The 20,790-nt window shown below is 50.4% G+C and overlaps 1 protein-coding gene across 1 annotated transcript in view; it reads left to right on the top strand.

The window, feature by feature from the left end:
• The window catches only part of GALNT16 (polypeptide N-acetylgalactosaminyltransferase 16), a 40,027-nt gene that overhangs the window by 11,865 nt on the left and 7,372 nt on the right, over nt 1-20,790 (top strand). Inside the window, exons 3-13 of the mRNA XM_089906276.1 lie at nt 1,100-1,198; nt 1,996-2,059; nt 2,328-2,442; nt 2,996-3,061; nt 5,150-5,271; nt 7,797-7,884; nt 9,441-9,525; nt 9,841-9,944; nt 14,245-14,371; nt 15,851-15,943; nt 17,331-17,414. Coding sequence (XP_089762402.1) covers nt 1,100-1,198; nt 1,996-2,059; nt 2,328-2,442; nt 2,996-3,061; nt 5,150-5,271; nt 7,797-7,884; nt 9,441-9,525; nt 9,841-9,944; nt 14,245-14,371; nt 15,851-15,943; nt 17,331-17,414 — 1,047 coding nt within the window. The remainder of the gene's footprint in view (nt 1-1,099; nt 1,199-1,995; nt 2,060-2,327; nt 2,443-2,995; nt 3,062-5,149; nt 5,272-7,796; nt 7,885-9,440; nt 9,526-9,840; nt 9,945-14,244; nt 14,372-15,850; nt 15,944-17,330; nt 17,415-20,790) is intronic.

The raw sequence follows: 20,790 nt of genomic DNA on the forward strand, positions 1-20,790 counted from the left end.
AATGCTCGGCAGTCTTTTGCTCTTTGTTCTCCCAGAGTGGTAGGTGGGAGAGGCCCTAGACCAGGATCAAGGACACCTTCCATGCTGATCCCAGCTCGGACTCTGCTCAGTGTGAGCGGGCAAGTCATCAGCCCCCTCCCTCGTTCAGGCCCTTGTAGTGTCCTGTCTGGAGGATACGGGTCTCCACCTTCAATCTCTCCTATTGCCATAATGAAAAAACAGTCACCACTGGAATAGTCAGAGAGCAATTGTAATAAAGAAGATTGCCATGAAAACTAGCACTGCGGCTGCCTTCCCGCCATGGCCCCAGGAGCACCAATAAATGCATTCACAGAAGCATTTGCAGAACCGACAAGGATGAAGCCTGGCAGGGATGGATCATTTTAATTCCCTTTTCTGAGCATGGGGAAGCCAATGGGCCCAAAATGTGGTGTCTGGAGAAGGCGGAGCGCAGAGCTGCTGGGCGAGGGAGTGAGGTAGGGGGAAGTGCCTTTGGTGTCTCCTCAGAGACTCGGTTTCCCCTAGGTGTCCCAGGGCCCATGGGAAGAGTGGGGCTGCTCCCCTGCCTGGTGTCACCAGGTGGCTGTTAATGATGGCAGCGAGAGGGAGGAATTCACGGGAGGACGGGATGGGAACGATTCCTCTCCAGATCCCACCAGATGTCAGGAGCCGCTACATCCGAAAGAAGAAGCTACAGGGCGTCAGAGACAAAGAGAGGCCATTTTCCCTCTTCTCCCCTCCACCATTCTGTCTCTCTTGCCTGCCCCATCGGGCAGGGAGTTCTGTCTGTTGGTCCGGGGCTTGATCCTGGGGCCTGTGTGGTGCCTATACACGTCGATCCCTCCTCAACACTACAGTGACTGTGGGGCTCCGAGTGCTCTAGGTCTTTTGTAAAGAGCATCCAGGCCTGGGAAGGTCCCCCAACCTGTGCTTCCCTCCAAGGACTCCAGGCTGGGCAGCCTGAGTGGGGTGTGCATGGGTGTGGAGGCCCAGGGCCCACGCCTGGCTTCAGGGGGCAGCAGGCCAGCCAAAGAGAAGCTTAAGCCTGCCCTGAGATCACTCTCACAGCTGCCCTCTGACCTCTCTGCTCTCTTCTCAGTTGCCCATCCGTGTCCTATTCGTCGGACTTGCCGGCCACCAGCGTCATCATCACCTTCCACAACGAAGCCCGCTCTACCCTCCTGCGCACGGTGAAAAGGTAAGCCCCACCTTGGACCTTTCATCTCCGTGGTGCTGTTCCCCCAGGCCTTGGGGATCTGCTGGGCCCTGGCAGGGGAGAACACTGAGACTGGGTGCTGTGGCCAGATGGCGTGAAGACCAGCGGGCACTGGCAGGGGGGGTTCTGCCCTTCTGAGAGGCTGAGGCTGGTGCATCAGGGTCAGGGAGACCCAAGAAGTCCAACTGTTAGCGAGATGCACAAACACAAGGTCAGGTCCCCAGGACTCAGGCAGAAATGCAGGGGTCAGGGGCCCAGGGTGGTGGGGACAGACGTGAGGCCTCAGGTGGATGGATGCCAGCCCAGTAGGCACCTGTCAGCGATTCAGAGAGCGGTGCCCCTCCTGTTCTCTTCAGCTTGGCCCGTGGTCACGTCTGACTTCTACTTGCCTCATTTCTTAATGAACTTAGATAAGAATAGGATTCAGGGGCTTCCCTGGTGGCGTAGTGGTGGAGAGTCCGCCTGCCGATGCAGGGGACGCGGGTTCGTGCCCCGGTCCGGGAAGATCCCACATGCCGCGGAGCAGCTGGGCCCGTGAGCCGTGGCCGCTGAGCCTGCGCGTCCGGAGCCTGTGCTCCGCAACGGGAGAGGCCACAACAGTGAGAGGCCCGCGTACCGCAAAAAAAGAAGAATAGGATTCGGAATGGAGTACCCAGTGATATTCCAGGGATTAAAGAAGTTTAGGTTTCCTTCACCAGGGAGTGAAGGAGGAGGAGGGATGGTAGGAGGGAAAGAGTTGGCAGGGAAGCTTTCTGAGAACACCCCTCCTGACCCATCAGCCCAGAAGGAGCCTCGCTAGCTTTCCAAGCAGACAGCTTCGGGACCAGCGGGGGTTGTCCTCAGGTGGGCTTGTTAAGCCCAGGTAGCCAGAGCAGCTAAGGTCCTGCCTCAACAGCTAAACTAGGGCAGTCCCTACCCCCCATCTGGGGTGGGTCCCAAGTACCTGAGGGTCCAGGCAGCAGGGTCGGCAGGGTCTTGGAGGAGCCTGAGGAACACACTGCCCCTCAGCCATTGACCAGGGCCCAGAAGGTTTGCTAGCAGCTGCCCGTGGCCAGTGTGCTGGCTTCCGAGGTGGGCGGTGGGGGAACCCATGGCAGGGAGGAGGAAGTAGAAGGTGGCCCCTAAATCTGGGCTCCTCTGTCCCCGTCACTCCTCCAGCGTCCTGAACAGAACTCCTGCCAGCCTGATCCAGGAGATCATTCTAGTGGATGACTTCAGTTCAGATCGTAAGTGTGCACCTTCTTTTTTCGCACCCCTTCACACCCCATTTCCCCAGAATGCCAAGGGAAGCACTCTTGAGGTTGTTCTGGCCATCACAGGCTGACCTATGCTCCCCGCGGGGATCTTCAGTCTTTTCTAGGTGCCCTCCCTGGCTCTGCTCCCTGGTGCAAAAGGAGTGGTGTTGCTTTGATGGGACACCAGTGAGATGACATTAAAAAAAAAATTAAACTGCCTCAGCAGCATCCTTCATTATCACAACTGCCGTGTGCAGAATATTGTCCCCACAATCTAGCGCCGAGGCTGTTGGACTGGTGACAGTGCTGGCGCTCTCTGGTGCCCCCTGGGGGGTAATGCCACAAGTACAGGCAGTCCTCAGTCTGGCTGGGGAGTGGAGGACAGGGCAATCCTTTGGCCTGTGGAGATGACCACTCTCCTCCATGCCTCGCCTTCCCTTGGGCCTGGTCTGGAGAAGCTCCTGGGAAGTTCCAGTAGTGGTCGAACCACATGTGGTCTGACGTCAATATCTGAATGAGCTTGCTTCCTTCTCTCCACCCTCAGCTGAAGACTGTCTTCTCCTGACCAGGATCACCAAGGTCAAATGCCTGCGCAACGACCGGCGGGAAGGTAAGTTCTTGGACCCTAGGTGCCACCGCAGAGCTCTTTTGATCTAGACTTCTGCACCTCCCCGCTCCCTTTTGGTGCCATGTCATACCAAGCCAGCGTGGTCCTGCTGCATTCCTGGTGGCCGGAACCAAGGTCTGGGGAAAGACCCTCTTGCTGTCTTGGGTCAGCCCCTATCACAGTATGACTGTAGGTAAGTAGCTCTACTTCCGGCTGCCTTCGTTGTCTCTCGTGAGAAATGGGAATAATAATAGTACCCTTTCTGTCCTGCACAGTTATTGTAAGGATTAAATGCTTTGAGAAAACCACAGGGCAGTGTAAAGCAGATGTGACCTCACTTGCAATCAAGAGGTGTTTTGGAGCACCGACTACAGCATAGGGTTGTACACGTCACTCTAGGGGATGCAAAAGAAGTATAAATATGGTCCCTGCCCTCGGAGAGCTTATTATGGAGCTGAGGCTGGTTATAATTATATGGGGTAGAAAGGAGATGGAGGAGAGGGGAATGATCGGAGAGGGCGCCTGGATTGGGTGAAGGGGTTGTGAGACAGATGAATAGGGCACAAGGGAGGGCGTTCCAGGCCCGGGGACTCTGCAAGCAAAGGCATCAGTCCGGCCTGGGTACAGGAAGTACTAACAGTCTCTCCCTACGTTTCCTGCATTCTCACCCTGTAGCATTCACTCTGCCCACATTCTCATGTTCAGTCCTCATAACAGCCCATCATTCTGTTTTGCAAATAAAGAAACTGGGGTTTAAGAAGGTTCATTAATTTGCCTGGAGTGATGAATCCAGGATTCCACCCCGGGGCAGGGGGCCCACCCAGAGCCCAGCCTCTTAACCTCCGTCTACTTAGTCTCCCCTTCCTGGGAGAATTGGGCCTGGTCAGCACGAGGGATGAGTGGGGTGAGGATAGATGACGGGGGTCATTTAGACTTGATAAAGCAGAGAATAGGGAGCCACTGAAGGTGAGAGAGGGAGAGAGAGAGAAAAAGAGAGGGAGAGAGAGAGGAAGGAAGAAGGGAAGGAAGGAAGGAAGGAAGGAAGGAGGAAAGAAAGAAAGGAAGGAAGGAAGGAAAGAAAGAGATGTGATGGGTGTATTTAAGAAAGTCCAGTCAGGCCGAAGGGACCTTCACTGGAATGGAAGGGGCCGGAGAGAGATCTCTCCCAAGCCCTGGGTTGCAGGTGCCTTTGGGCCTGGAGTATGCTGTTCCCTGGGTTGCAGGTGCCTTTGGGCCTGGAGTATGCTGTTCCCTGGGGTTTTACCCAACATAGATGTACATTTATGATTAGGTGCTTTACAGCTCCCTATGGAGTAGAAGGATGGGGCAGTAGAGTGCCGGGCAGAGGTGTGGCCAGGGAAATCTCCCCACACCAGTGGCTGCTCTGTCAGGGGCAGGACCATCTGGGTCTCCTCCCTCCTGATCAGGCAAGTCCCCAGCTCCGACCAGGGTGCTGCCAAAAGCGAGGCCATTTTTTGACAGTTGACGAGCCTTCGACGAGACTGGGGAATGAGGTGGAAGCAGAGTAGAATCTCTGCTCGTGTCGGCTTCCTGGACACCACGCACTGTCCCCAAGAGGCAGGGATTACTCTCTCTGAATCTTCTGGATAAGAAAACTAAGGCTCAGAGAGGTTAAATAATATGCTACAGTTAGTGAAGGGGCTGGCATACTAACTCCAGCTTGTCTTAGTCTAGAAGACTCTCTGCATGTCATAGAGTATCCTCTATGCAGCTGGAGGGGACCACCCTGAGGTTCCTGAGTGGTGGTTTCTGGCTCTCCTTTGGTACCAAACCACACTATATTGCAACTTCTGTTCACTAAACTCTGACTGTTCATCAGTGTGTCCCCAGAGTCCAGTGTCTGGCATGCAGAGGGCACTCAGAGAATAACCTTAGAGTAATGGTGGTTGATGGATGGGTGAGAGAAAGAAAAAGAGGGAGGGAAGAAATCAAGAAATACGAAGTAAAGTTAAATCACAATAACTCAGAGGAAACCTCAGCCCTAAGGGGCGGAGAGCCCTGAGACTTTGGGGGGACGGATGAGCAAATTGGCTCAGTCCCAGCACCATCCTTTGTCCCTTCCCATTGCAGGGCTGATCCGGTCCCGAGTTCGCGGGGCAGATGCGGCCGCAGCTGCTGTCCTCACCTTTCTGGACAGCCACTGCGAAGTGAACACCGAGTGGCTGCAGCCCATGCTGCAGCGGGTGAAGGAGGTAAGTCTGTCTGTCCCTGGGGGAGCTCTGGACGTGCCCACATGTTCTTGGCATGAGGGGGGATGATGAACGGTCTCTGGAGTTGGGCAGGCAGAGTAGGAAGCCTAAATGGTCTGCTCCCTCCTGAGTAACTTCACCTCATTGAGCTTTCTCATCTGAAAACAGGGATAATTGTAATATTTGTCTGACTGGGTTGTGGTGAGAATTAAATTGGCTGAAAGCCTGGGTGAGCCACAAAGCTCCTACTACGAACGGGTGGTGTTGTTTTCCTCCTGAGGGAGTGATGAGTGAGGGTGAGTCAGGCTGGGAAGCCTGAGAAGGAGGGAGGAGAGGATGATGTTCTCAAGCAGGGGGGGCCCTCCCATGTGCCTGCTGTTCTCTAGAATGGGGAGGATTTGGACATTTGGAACATAGGATGAGGTGATTTCAACTCAACCATAAAAGACAAATAACCCAATTTAAAAATGAAAAAAGGGCTTCCCTGGTGGCACAGTGGTTAAGAATCCACCTGCCAATGCAGAGGACACGGGTTCGAGCCCTTGTCCGGGAAGATCCCACAGGCCACGGAACAACTAAGCCCATGTGCCACAACTTCTGAGCCTGCGCTCTAGAGCTCGCGAGCCACAACGACTGAGCCTGAGTGCCACAACTACTGAAGCCCGGGCGCCTAGAGCCCATGCTCTGCAACAAGAGAAGCCACCGCACTGAGAAGCCCACGCACCGCAATGGAAAATAGACAAATGGTCAACCAGCGCATGAAAAGATGCTCAACGTTAAGTCATTAGGGAAATGCAAGTCAAAACCACAATGAGGTACCACTTGATACCTACAGGATGGTTATAATCAAAAGGATGGACAGTACAAGTGCTGGTGAGGATGTAGATAAATAGGAGTCTTTATACATTGCTGGGGAGCATGTCAAATGGTGCTGTTCTCCACTTTGGAAAACAGTCTGGCACTTCCTCAAAAGTTTAAACATAGAGTTACCATATGACCCTGCAATTCCACTGCTAGGTATATACTCAAGAGAAATGAAAACATACCCCACACAAAAACTTGTGTCTGAGTGTTCAGAGCAGTGTTATTCAGAATAGCTGAAACATGGAAACAGCAATATGTCTATCAACCGTGAATGGATAAACAGAATGTGATATATCCATACACTGGAATACTGTTCAGCCATAAAAACAATGAAGTAATGATACAGGTTACAATATGGATGAACTTTGAAAACCTTATGCTAAGTGAAAGAAGCCAGTAACAAAAACTGCATATTATATGATTCCATTTATATGAAATGTCCAGAATAAATAAATCCATAGAAATCCAAAGGGGATTAGTGGTTGTCAGGGGCTGGAGGGAGCGGGGTATGGGGAGTGACTGCTAATGGTACAGGGTTTCTAATTGAGGTGCTGAAAATGTTTTGGAATTAGAGAGTGGTGACGGCGCCACAACCTTGTGAATATACTACAAACCACTGAATTGTACACTTTAAAATGGCGAACTTTATGGTATATCAATTATATCTAATAAAATGGTTATAAAAATGTGAATTAAATCTCAATACAAAAAGTCTATAAAAACGATAAGGTGAGGCCCCCATAGAACACTGTGGGAGACCGTGGATGGTCTCCCCTGATCCGCCACGTCCCACATTTTTGTCGTCCTGAGACGGAGTGTGAACTGAGGGGCAGAGCTGGATTCCAAGTTGCAGACAAGAGGATTTTGAGGGTCAGCACAGAATACAGAGAGAGGAGGAAGAAGAAGCCCTGTTCCATGTCCCTCCATGGAGGGAGAAAAGAAGAGAACAGACATCCTGCTGATGGAGGGCAATTAAGTTTTGCACGTGGTATATGATAGAATCCACCACCACCACTATCCCCCCACCCCTCACCCCCAGAAAAAAACCTTTAGTAAAGTTGGCATATTACCCACCAATGTTTTGGAGGTGGATTTGTGTCTGGGAGATGATGAAGGGAGCGTGAGTCTGACTTTGAAGTGGATGTGGCATGAGAGGAGTGCCACCCAGGTTACACAGAGCCTGCAGCGTCCCTGCCCTTAAGCTGCCGGTTGTCCAGTTGGGAAGACTCAACCTCAACATGTACAAAGATGGACGACAATTAGTAAAACAACAGTTCACACCAGCAACAGAAGATCCACATCAGGCAGCATCTGACTCACTGTCCCAGGAATTGTCTGGTCTATAACTGTGAGAGCAGTTTAAAAGAGGAAGAAGTCCTCAGCCTGCAGCAATCAGGGAGGGCTTTACTGAGGAGGTGAGATCCTGGCAGGGCTCAACATGATGTGAGAGGAAGAGGCTGGGAGAGCGTCGTGCCCATGAGACCCAAGAGGGACCTTCCGGGAGCCTAGATGTGGTGATGCAGGACAGCTCCTGGGAGCCTAACGTGTCCTGCAGGAGGTGCTGAGTGCCCAATGCCTCGAAGAGAACTTCTTCCCAGAGCAGGCAGTTGGGCCTGTATTCACAGAGTCCCTGGCCTCACGCCATCTCATGTGTCCTCTCCTAGGATCACACCCGCGTGGTGAGCCCCATCATTGATGTCATCAGCCTGGATAATTTCGCCTACCTTGCTGCATCTGCTGACCTTCGGGGAGGTGGGTCCAGCTCCCAGGGGAGGGGCTCTAGACCTGAAAGGAGGCAGGTGAGGGCAGGCAAAAGCCCTGGCTTGGTGCTCTTCTTCCCAACTGTGCCAGAGCGTCTCACGCCCCCACCCCCTTTACCTCTAGAAGACGAAAGGGGATTGTGTAGAGCCATGGGGTTGGGGACGAAGGGCCAGGGTTGGCAGTTGCAGGCTCCTGGCACAATCAGGGACAGAGCCAAGCTAGTCTCTGATCTTTCCCTCCCCCCAAACTTTGACACATGCTTCTCAAATACTGCCAGCCCCGGGGACCATTGCCACAAGTCCTGGTAGAGTAACATGATATGACTGCTGTCATCTTGGGGGTGAGGAAGGGGGAGCCCTCAACTTTGCACGGCTTCCTGACCTGTACGCCTGGAAATGGTCTAGAGCTGGCCGAATATGGTAGTTATTAGCCACATTTGGCTATTGAGCTCTTGAAATGTGACCAGTCTGAACTGAGATATGCTGTAAGAAAAAATACACACCAGGTTTTGAAGACTTAGTATGAAAGAATATAAAATAGCTCACTAATAATTTTTTGTATTGATTATGAATATGATCATCAATGATAATGATTGAAATGATGGTACTTTGGATATATTGCATTAAAAATACATTATTCAAATTAATCTCATATGTTCTTCTTACTTTTTGACATGGCTACTGGAAAAATTTTAATTGCATGTGTGGCTTGCGTCTCCGGTTTGCATTGTATTTCTTTTGGGCAGCTCTGGTCTAGACTTTAGAACTGTGCTGTCCAATACAGTAGATAATAGCCACTTTGGGCTATGTAAATATAAATTAATTAAAATTAAGTAAAATTCAAAACTCAGTTCCTAAGTTGCCCTAGCAGCATTTCAAGTGCTCAATAACCACATGTGACTAGTGTCTACCATGTTGGACAGTGCAGATATAGGACATTTCCGTCATTGCAGCAAGTTCTATTGGGCAGGCTGCTCCAGAGAATCTGTTGCCAGGAGCTAATGCGAGAGTGGATTTCCTATTTGGGGCTCAGATTTCCAATAAATGGACACAGTTGTTAGTTAGATGTTGAGGCTGAGTGGGATTCTGAAGGGAGCCAGGCATTTCTCCTTAGGGAAATCACCTCAGGGCCTTTGCACTTGCTGTTCCCCCACCTGGAATTCCCTTTCCCTACATGTCTGCATGGATCAGTTCTTCATTCAGGTCTCTACTCAAATGTTACCTCCTCAGAGAGCCTTTCCTGGCTACCCTTACTAGAATAGCATGGGTACCCCTCCTTTCTTTTCTTTCTTTTTGTTTTTTTAGCACTTCTCAACCCCAACTGACATATTATCCATTTACTGATTTATCTTTGTAAGTCTTTGTCTTACCCAGTAGATTGAAACTCCATGAGGACAGGGACCTGTCTCGTTCTGAATGAAGGAATGAGTACGTGAATTGCCCAGGGCCCTCTACAAGCTGGGTTCTGATCAAGGGAGACTCTCGGGGGTGGTGGAGTGAGGGGACAAGAGCCCCGGAGCCCCATCCTCACCCTAGTCTGGCCCTTAGGATTTGACTGGAGCCTGCATTTCAAGTGGGAGCAGATCCCTCTGGAGCAGAAGATTGCCCGGACAGACCCCACCAAGCCCATAAGGTCAGGACTGCTGTGGGCTCTGGAGAGACCCCTTCCTTCCCTGAGTCAGGGGCTTTGGAGGCTCCTGGGAGGGCCATTTCAGTTGCCAGGGCTTCTAGGGGTGCACGATCCAAGGGCTAACTCTGTTCTGGGCCCTGGGGAGAGAGAGGCCAGAGGCCAGCAAGCGGGCCAGATATCCGACCCCAGTGACTCTGCAAGTGGGGGATGCTAGGGCAAGTGGGGGATGCTAGGGCAAATGGCCTGGGCCCTGGGGCCATCTAGAGGGGTTCAGATTTTCCAGCTCATGTGTTGCCTCTTTCCTCTCCTTGCTCCCAGGACGCCTGTCATAGCTGGAGGAATCTTCGTGATTGACAAGTCTTGGTTTAACCACTTGGGAAAGTATGATGCCCAGATGGACATCTGGGGGGGAGAGAATTTTGGTAAGTTGGGAAATAACCACAATAATAATAATGGGTAACCTGGGTTGAGTGTTTTCTATATGTAAGGCCCTAAGGATGTTACACATATTGACTCCTTAAATCCTCACACTGAATCTCTGAAGTAAGTACTATTATATCTCCATTCTACTGGTAAAGAGACTGAGGCACAGAGAGGTTAAGTAATTTGTCCAGAGCCACACAGCTAGTCAACAAAGAGATTAGGTGGTCAGAGAGAACCTGTGGCCACATGGCTAGACACGTGTATGGAGGAAGCACATGGCTGCTTCCCTACAAGAAAGGCTGGGGGTGGTGTGTGCAGTAGGGGGTGGCGGTTAAACGTAAGCAATGGGGTCAGACGGCCTGGCTGCAAATCCTGGCCCTACCACCTATAAATTGTTTGGCCCTGGGCAAGTGAAAGCCTCCCTGAGCCTCAGTTTCCCCAAGAGGCTGTTGTAAGTACTAAGTGAGATGAGGGGGGTGAAGATGTTGGCAGCCATTATTATTATTATGAGGCCATAGGAACCCTTTAGCCCCACAAGGAAAGGGAAGAGCCAGTGAACCCCCAGGGTCGCTGGTGAGGTTCAGGTGAGATAAAGGCTGGGTACAGATGGAACATCTGATGTGGGTAATTTAAGGGGGGTTTATAAAAGGGCCTATTTACACGGCGTGGGCAAGTTACAGGGAACCACAAAGGCCAGGGTAGGGCTGGGCTGGTGACTGCTGGGAGGTGTAGCCACCCTCAGGTCTGAAAGACAGGGAGGGAGTGCTCCCCGACAGTAGCTGTGGTCTTGGGGCGCCTGCAGCCAGTCCACTGTGCCAGGTGGAAGGTGTCAGGGGATAAACACCTGCCCTCACTCTCCCCCGACCTGCTGGCTGAACTTTTTCACATAGGAAGGAAGCCCAGGGGTGCAGCCCACACAGACAGCCTCCCAGATGAGGAGCGTGGTGGAGGAGGGTGGCGATCGATCCCAGGGATCCAGGAGTGGGCCAGGGTTTGTGAGGGCAGGTACCTTGAGGCTTGTGAAACACAAAGGCCCGTCCTTGCTCTGGCAGTGGACCCAGTCAGTCCTTTGCAGAGCCCTTTCCCACTGCTTCCTTTTTCATCCTGACCAGGTTTTTTGCAAAGTAAATAGGACTGGTGGTATCTCACCCATCTGACAGATGGGCAAACTGAGGTAGACGCCGCCTTCCAGATCTCAGCTGGGAAACTCCACGTCTGACAGGTGTAGGTAGTGCCTTTACAGGAGCCACTTAAGTGTTGTGAGGTGTGATCAGAGTCTGTGTTTCTGGGAGGCAAGGACCAGGTCTTTCTTCCCTCTCTGACTAGGGCAGTGGGACAGATGGGCAGTGGGGCTCCAACTCAGGACCAGCCGGAGTGGAAACAGGCGTGGGATTTTCTCCCCTTTGTAACTTAACGCTTAGAAACCGTTTCCAGGCAGGCATTCAGAGGAGTAAATTCTGGGAACTGGGGTGCACTGACCCTTCCGTTCTGACCTCCTTTTATGTATTTTGGGCCTAAGTGACCTCTTTTGTGTTCTCCATCTCAGCCTGAAGGGAGCTTTGGCAAATCCAGTTTCCTGTAAAGATTCAGGGGGCTGGGAAACTAATGATCTCTGCTGCTTCCAGAGGCCTTTTTCTTTTCTCCTTCCTTCCTTTTTTTTAAGGCCGGGGCCTGATGGAGAAACAAGTGAATGATCAAATAGCTAACTTCAAACTCTGCCTGAGGCCAGGGCTCAGTGATTGGGGAATTGAAAGGTGAACCACACAGTGGTTCTAGGGAGGGTTTTGTTTCTTCGAAAAAATTCAAAGAAATTCCTAGGCTAGCCGTGATACTCAGACGTTCAGCTGCTGGGACTAGTTTTGAGCCAGGAGACCCTCGTCACTGATGGGTTTGGGCCTTTCAGAACTGTTCATTTGGGGCTTCGCTGGTGGCGCAGTGGTTGAGAGTCCGCCTGCCGATGCAGGGGACGCGGGTTCGTGCCCCGGTCCGGGAAGATCCCACATGCCGTGGAGCGGCGGGGCCCGTGAGCCATGGCCGCTGAGCCTGCGCGTCCGGAGCCTGTGCTCCGCAACGGGAGAAGCCACAACAGTGAGAGGCCTGCGTGCCTTGCGTGCCTTGTGGAAGGAAGGGAGATGCCCAAACCCAGACTCGTTCCTGTTTCCCCTGAGAGAGCCAAGCGCCAGAACCCAGAGGCCACCTTGAGTGAGGGTGGCAAACGTGAAAACCTTGGGATTCCCATTAGGGATCCTTTTAAAAGGTAGTCAGATCATGTTACTCAGCTGCTCAAGACCCTGCAAGGGCTCCCGCATCACTCAGAGCAAAACCCGTTAGTCCTTACACCATCTGCCCTTCCCCCACAAGCACACACCGCCAGCTCCGCCCTCAGCCCCTCCTGCCCTCCCCGCACCTCGCTCCACTCCTGCCTACTGTGCTCTTACCTCTAGCTCTGTGCTCTTGCTTGTCCCTCTGCCCGGAACGCTCATCCCTAAGAGTCACGTGCCTCTTCCTCTCCTCCTTCAGGCCTCGGCTCAAATGTCCCCCCCCCCACGCCGTTCATCGAGAACATCCCTAATCAGCCTCATTAAAACTGCAGCCTCACCCCCAACTCCACTCACCTGCTTCAGTCTCCTACCTGCTTCGCAGAGGAAGTATTCTACTCATTTTCTTGTCTACTTGTATTTTGGTTTCTTCTTTTACTGAGTTCCTGCCTCCCCCCACTAGAGTGTAAGGGATTCTACAACGGCGTCATGATCTGGATCATGACCTGGTTCAAACAGTGGGACTTGCTGGACAAAGTGTGAACTTTACACTGCAGTTCTGCACCTGAGCGTGGAGGTGACCTTGGAGAGGTCATTTAACGTCTTTGAGCTTCACAGTCCTTATCAAAAACATGGGGATCATAACACCCCATGCCACATGGTAGCTGTGAGAATTAGACATCAGCCATAAAGAGCACGGAGTGAGTGCTCAGTAAATGGACAATGGTTACCGCTTTTGTTGTTGCCATTGTTGTTTTTTTTTTGGCTGCGCCATGCAGCTTGTGGGATCTTAGTTTCCTGACCAGGGATTGAACCTGCCCGCGCCCTTGGCAGTGAAAGCGCAGCGTCCTAACCACCGGACCACCAGGGAATTCCCTGTCATTGCCATTGTTGATAAAAATGACAATAAGTAATAATAATGTGGACAATATGGACTATGTGGGATGAAATGACCTAACTAACATAACAAAGTTAATCTGGAAGAAATGGTACCAGAATGCAGATCTCCCGTCCCCAGTTCTAAATCTCAGTTGCCGAACCAGCTGCAGGGCTCTGACCAGGAGAAGGGACAGAGGCCTGGCAGTTTGCAGGCAGACCTAGGGAAGCCCATTAACGTAGCCAACCCTGGGTGCGGGTCCAGATATGCCTAACGTCCAGTCGTGGACCACACTGGGAAGTCACCGGGTGCACATAGGCTGGCCAGGAGGTAGGCCTTAGCCCTGCCGCCTCCGCCCCCCACTCTGCTAGTCCCTGGGAGGTCCCTGAGCAGTCGCTCCAGATGAGAGCCCCCAGACCTGGCCAGGGACCACAAGTGTCCTTACAGCCACCTGGGGAGTAGGAAGAGGAACCAAGGCTGGAACTCATGAAAAAAAATGGTCTTTCCGTTTTTGTTTTTTTTTTTTTAATTAAAAACAAAAAAACAAGGGCTATGGATTTTCTGGGACAGGAGGGAGGTGTTTTAATGTCAAAGGGTGTCCAACTTCAGGGTTAAAATGAAAGAAAGTAGAAAATCGGAAGAGGTTCAGCCAACTGCCGAGGTGGTCCTTGCCGGAAGTGAGGATTGTTGAGTGGAAAACAGAGTAGGCAGCTTGTGACGTCCCCTTCTGGGGGGCAGGATGGCCACTGCTCGCCTCTCCCAGCGCTACTAGGGACCACAGTCATCTGTGAAGGCTCGTTCAGCGTCACACCCCCACCAGAAGGAAGTATGTCTCAGTAGGGCCACTGGTAGCTGTAAATGGAGACCCCCGGGGCCGTGAGGGAGGTCTGGGCCCGCCAGAAAGATGCCAGCGGGTATGTGTGTGTGGAGGGTGTGAGGAGGGTGTGTGTGTGTGGGATGTGTGCGTGCACACGCATGGAGGAAGCAGTCAGGAACACGTGCAAGGAGTGGGTGCACCCCGTGTAAACAGGCCCAGGAACTCTGACACCAGCATATGCCTCCAAGGAGACACCAAAGGCAAGGGAAGCCAGCTCCTTCCCACCTTCACTCCGTGGGGACTTGCCTAGTGGCTCCTTCCCGTCCTGATGGCTGCCGTCTCTGCAGAGCTCTCCTTCCGGGTGTGGATGTGCGGTGGGAGCTTGGAGATCGTGCCCTGCAGCCGGGTGGGCCACGTCTTCAGGAAACGGCACCCCTACAACTTTCCTGAGGGCAACGCCCTCACCTACATCAGGTGGGTCACAGTGCAAAGAGCACCGCGCTAAGAGCTAGGACACCTAGACCCCAGCCCTGTCAGTTACCCAAGGGACTGTGTGTAGCTACCCCGCCTTTCTGGGCCTCGGTTTCCCCATTTGCCCCCCATTCTGGGATCCCAGTACTTTCAGGCTGGAAGGATGAAGCTGGGAGTGTCTCCACCAGGCCTCGCTTGTTTTGACTGTCCTTGTCCATGAGGGTCTTGGAAAACCAGCCAAATGACCAACTGGAAGCTGCCCTCCACTCACTGGGTCCCAAGTACTGGTCATAGACGCCATGTCCTGACCCTGACTTGGTCAGCGTCTGCCCATCCGTGTCCCCAGCCACAGCGTGCACTTCATCTTGAGGGGCAGTGGGCAGGGTCCTAGAAGACCACCCCCATCACCCGCCCCCCTAATGCTGGTGGCAAGGGGAGAGTGGGAGGAGCGTCATGAACACTCCTTCCCAAGGATGAGTCTTCATCTTCTAAGGCTCCCTTCTTGCCAGCGGTGGCTCCCCAGGTCTAGCTCATCAAATGGCCTGTCTTTTTGTTTTGCTTCCCCTTATCCCATTTTAGTTGTTTTTATACTTGTAAAAGTGATACATGTTTATTGTAAAAATTCAAACTATATCATATATATTATATATATATATGTACATATAGTATATTATACATTATAATTTTTACTCTTCATATCACATAGAGAGAAAAAAGTGAAAGTCCCTTTCACCCAGTCTTACTCCTATCCACGTGTCTCTCCAAAAGTAACTACTGCTAATAGATTTCTAGCCTATCATTTCAGGTCTTTTAATTTATTTTCATATATATCTATATATATAGTTTCTGTATAGAGATGCATGTGTTTGTGGGGTGTTATTTTTACATTTTTTTAACTTTTTATTTTATATTGGAGTATAGTTGATTAACAATGTTGTGTTAGTTTCAGGTGTACAGCAAAGTGATTCAGTTATACATATATGTGTCTATTCTTTTTGTGTTTTTTATATAAATGGGGTCGCACTGCATGATTTTTCTGCAGCATGCTTTTCTGCCACTCCACACTAAATTGTAGACGTCCTTCAGCGTCAGTATGTACTAACCTTGGTGTTCTTTTTTGAGGCTGCCTAGTACTCCATCATGTGGACGTAGTTCATTATTCTCCTATTGATGGGCATTTAGGTTGTCACGAATGTTTTATGACACAAGTATTCTTGTACATGTCCCTTTGCCCACATGCTGGTATTTTGGTAGAATAGGTTCCTCAAAGTGGAGTGTCAAAGAGTATCCATACCCACAGAGTTGATGGATGCTGACAGATTGTCCTCCAAAAAGACTGTTCTCATTGATACCACCCCAATCAGCATTCTTTCGCGCGCACTCCTGTCTCCGCACCCTGTACTTCACAGAGCTGATCTTGAGCCCAACCCTAACTCTGTCACTGCCCTGGTGACCTTATTTTGCTCCTTCCTACCCTTTTAGGAATACCAAGCGCACTGCAGAGGTGTGGATGGATGAATACAAGCAGTATTACTACGAGGCCCGGCCCTCGGCCATAGGGAAGGCCTTCGGCAGGTGGGCCCCTCTCCCAGCCCCCCTTGGCCTTCCTCCACAACCTTAGCAAAATACAAAATTGTGTGTACACCAGGGAAGCGCTCAGGGCCTCCTTAGCACCTGAGCTGCCCCAGGCCGCTGGGCTCTTCCGGGCCTGTAGGGTATATGACGCAGAGACAAGGTTCTGGTCCTTGAGGAGGATGCAGCCTCATAGGGAGAAATAACCAGGGAGGGCTCGCTTATGAGAGCACTGCCGGTCCACAAGCTGCCTGCAGGACAGACATCTGTGGAAGTGCTTAAGGATGGCTCTCTGTAAGAAAACACTCGGGGGTTTGACTCCACCCCTTGCTGTTCAAAATCTGACAGTGATCTGTTAGCTTATTTTTCTGCCCTGGACTGTTAGGACTACAGTCTAGTTAAGCATTTTCAAAATGTGGATTAATTGTGAAATCAATTTAGAGAGTCGTGACCAGTTTTTTTTTTTTTAATGATAGAGAACTAGAGTATTACAGATTAGTACGGAACAGAACAGAAAATAACAGTTGATTGCAGTTATGGATGGATATTGTTTTGTGAAAATTCTTATTTTGGTTGTATGTTTGTAGCCATATATGCCCATGGGTATACTTGGTCACAGTGCATTTATTTCTTACTTAATGCTGTGGTCGGATATGTTTGAAAACATTATTAGCGATCATCAATGAATCTCCCTCTATTTGTTTGTATCTATCCCTTGTTAAAAAAAAAAGACGTTATGTCACTATTTCTTTTAGTGGGGAAGTAACATGTGCTGAGGACCTACCCTGTGCTAGGCACTTATGTCCCCTTTATTCATTTGGTTCTCACAAAAACCTTTGGAGGTAGATGGTTGTGTCCCCACTTTCCTGAGAACAAACAGGCTCAGAGAGGCGGTGAGGGTCATCTGTCAGTGGCCATTATGGTCAGTGGAGCTGAGGAAGGTGTCCATGGACACATCAGATGGTTTTTACCTGCCAACTTTATGGAAAGATGTTTAAAGCGTGGTTTTCTTGTTGGTAGACACTTTCTGCTCAGCTGGAATGCAGGAAAGGAAAACTTCTAGTTCATTAAGGCCCTGCTCTCTCTGTGAAAATAAGGACCAGATAGTGGTATCCTCACTTGAGGTCTCAAGGAGTAAGGAGCCGAGATTAAAGCCTGGCCCCCGTGGGCTGGGCAGATCCTGAAAAGTGAGCAGGAATTTGAGGAGAGAAATAAGGCGTGGCCAGGAACCCTGGGAGGAGCTTGCAGGTCAGAGAATGACTTAAGGCAGGGACCAAGGCTGCAAGGCAGCCTTGGACAGCTCCTGGCCCTAGCTCCCTGGGGTAGGTGGAAAGAGGGGGCCAGCCTCCCGGGCCTTCTCACGCCCGCTGAGCATTGCCTTCTCCTCCAGCGTGGCCACGCGGATCGAGCAGAGGAAGAAGATGAACTGCAAGTCCTTCCGCTGGTACCTGGATAACGTCTACCCAGAGCTCACGTGAGTGCAGCCCTCAGCTCGTGCATCTGGCCTGGGTGGGGGCCGGCAGCTTGAGGACCCTTCACCCTGATCTCTCCCCAGCCCAGGCAATCTGGCTCTTTCTAGCTGTCAGTGTTTGTTGTCATGTTAAGGGTCTGGAGGAACCGGGAGGAGGTTACCAGGAGTTAAGAGTGAGGTGTGGTAGGAACCAAAGTTTAACAGACCGGGCCTTAGAGCTAGAAATGGGCATTGTCCCCTTAGGTCGTCCTAACAACAGTGCATTAGGTAGCAAAGGCTGCAGAAACACTCATTTCCTTTGACTCTCCTCTCTTCCTTCTGGGAGTTTATCCTAAGGATATAAAGCAACCAAAGCAAAAAAACCTGTTGACAAATAAATGTCCACTGTAGGCTTCTCTGCTGTGAAAAAATTGAGAAAAAAACTAATGATAGGGGCTGGGTTTAGTGAATCATGATGCGTCGATCTAAACAAAATGTGTCAATTAATGTTATAATCATAAACCGTGAAAAAACATGGGGAAATGTTTGCTCCAGCAAATAAGGAAGCAGCATGCAAATGGCGTATGTGTGTGGGTGACAGGACGGTGGGCAGTAGCTGTAATGACAGGGGTAGGGAGGGCAGAGCTGATTCTTTTTTTCCTCATTTCAAAATCCTTCTCAGCATCCTGGCTACATCATTCCTCACCTCCTCCAGGTCTTGACTCAGCTGTCCCCACTGCGTGAGGCTCCCCCAAACTCTGCATTGGCCGACTGCACCTTCCCCAGCATTCCCTGCTTATTTTCCTCTGTCACCCTTATTATCATTCAGCATATATGTGGCCAATTAATTTTACTGTCATCTCCCAACACTTGACAGGAAGCTTCGTGAGGGTAGAGGTGTTTATCTGTTTTGTTCACTGCCTTATCTCCAGCCCCTAGAACAGTGCCTGTCACAAAATGGGCACTCGATAAATATTTTTAACTGAATAAATTGCATAGTCAATAAGCATCAGTAATAACTTTGAAATTAGCATTGTCTCTTCTGGAAATGTCACCTCGGGGAACGGGTTATTCCACTGCTGTCTCCCAAGGATGCTATCATGGCTTTCCAGAACACTCCACCTCTCAGAGCCTGCAGATCCTCCAAGGAGGCAAACTTTGTCCTTCAAGGGCAGATTTGATTTTTGGAAAACAGCCGTAGTTAAGTTGTAGCCAAGTCCAGTGAGTAAGCTGGTCGATTAACCCAGATAATACAATCCTGGGTCCCAAATACAGGGTGACAAGACTGAAACAAGTAACAAGGATAAACTGACTCTGCAAGCAATGCTCAAGGAATTCCAGAAGGGTCTGAGCAGCGGCCGCATCCTTGGAAAAAGTTGGCAGCCGGATAACCCCAGCTCCCCAGATGATGGCTGTGCGTGGAAGAACATTACTTTACAAACTTGTAATAAATGAACAGCTTCCTCAAGTGGCCACTTTTAAGGGGACAGTTTCATTCAGACATGTCATTTCTGAGGGAAAAAAGCATAGTCTTTCTTTATGTTCTGTCAGAGTTCATGCTATCTGGTTGGAGTCATGGACTCCAGGCCTCAGACAGGAGCTGGGGAGCTGGGGGAAGAGTTGGGAGGATCGGGGATGTGTCTCTCCTCCCCACACCCCAGTCCCCATGCAATCCCTTGAGGACCAAGAGGAAGAAGTAGTTTATAACTACCATAAGTCTGGATCTATCACAAAGACAGGAGAGTGGATGAAACCAGCCGTGTGATATGAGGAGCATAAGTCATCTTCCGTTTGTTTTGTCACTGTGTGGACGTTTAAAAATGACTTATTGTTGTTAAGGTAGAAACTGCAGCTCATTCCCATCCAGTTTACTCATCCTCCGTCTGTTCCTTCACGTTCTGCCTCATTTCTCGGGGCGAGGGGCCCGGAGTGGGTCAGGTTGTTAATTAGAAAGGAGATCTATAGGCCCAAATGATACCATGTTCCTCCAAACAGGATCCTAATAGTTGGGCCACACTTGCAGATGGTCAGTGGAGAAACTTAGGAGGCTGAACGGAGAGGCCTTTGCTTTTCTAGGCCTGCCTGCAGTACTGCTTTTCCAGATCAGAGTTCTGTGGCTAGCCTCAGCAATTGCTAATGTATTACTTTTATTAGGATGTTCAGGAACAGTTGTGCAGGCTGTGCATTGCACAAGCACACCATATTTGAAGGGTGCTGGTCACACAGTATTGTACATTTATTACTACAATTCCTGGCAAATGACAGTAAAAGTCTTCTAACAAAAGACTTTTTTGTCTTTTTTTTCATAATGTAGGAAAATCATCTATATTATGATGATTTTCTAACAGATGGAAGTAAAGTGTCTCAAGAAAGGGATGCCTATTGCTGTTTCTACAAAGGCATCATAAGGGCTAATGGCAGCCCAGCTTCGAGGTGGTCCACAGAGAGGAAAGCAGATGCAGACTTAAGAGGGCTACCAACAAATAGGACAGCTTAGCCTGGCTCTGCCAGAGAGCAGAGGAAGGGTGGTGATGGCCATCCCAGCTGCTGCAGGGCTGCTACCACTCAGACACCTCAGGAGCTGCATCTGGTCTTGAGATTGCTGCCCAAGCCCCGGGTTTCCTGCATAAGCATCAGTGGGCAGGCCTTTGTTGTCAGTGACATTGCCACACTTGGACAGTACACACCTCACCTCTGAAAGCTGATCACCTTGCACATCTTCCTAAGCAACAGCGGGTAGGGAGGGGAAGAGAAGAGAAGGGTCTGAAACAACCTTGGCTTCTCAAAGAGGCTCCCGCAGGACCTTGTCTCTGTATAGAGGGGAAGTATAACACGTTGCCCCTGGATGAAGCAGAGGGGGTGGAGCTTTTGCCTCCCAACAGCCTTGCACCTAGCAGGTTGCAAACTTACATCCTACAGTGATCAGACAGACAATGTCAATAAGTCAAGTGGGTGGGGATGACTGTAGGGAGTGGAGGGGACTGTGGCAAACTGAAATGCACAAGCTCCACCCATGAGGGGGCAGCTGCTGCTCATGACAGTGTGTTAGTGCCGTGCTGGAATGCAAGTTCGGTGTGGCAGCCTGACCTTGCTATGTTTTCCAAAGAAGGTGGATTTTTGGTGTGATGCATTGGGAGATTGGGATTGACATATATACACTAATATGTATAAAATGGGTAACTAACTAATAAGAACCTGCTGTATAAAAAAATAAACAAAATTCAAAAAAAAATTCTAAAGTTCAAAAAAAAAAAAAGAAGCTGGATTTTTCTGTGTAAACTTGAAATCTTAAAATACGGCCAAATAATTAAAAGCACCAGTAATCACCCTGTGCAGGTCAGAAAAAACCTGTCCAGGGCCAGATTCAGCTTAGGGGCCAGCAGTTTGCAGCCTCTGTTCT

This window comes from Delphinapterus leucas, chromosome 2 (genome assembly GCF_059928025.1).
Source record: "Delphinapterus leucas isolate spDelLeu-1000000601 "Yukka" chromosome 2, BTC_Dleu_Yukka2, whole genome shotgun sequence".
Classification (NCBI taxonomy): Eukaryota; Metazoa; Chordata; class Mammalia; order Artiodactyla; family Monodontidae; genus Delphinapterus; species Delphinapterus leucas.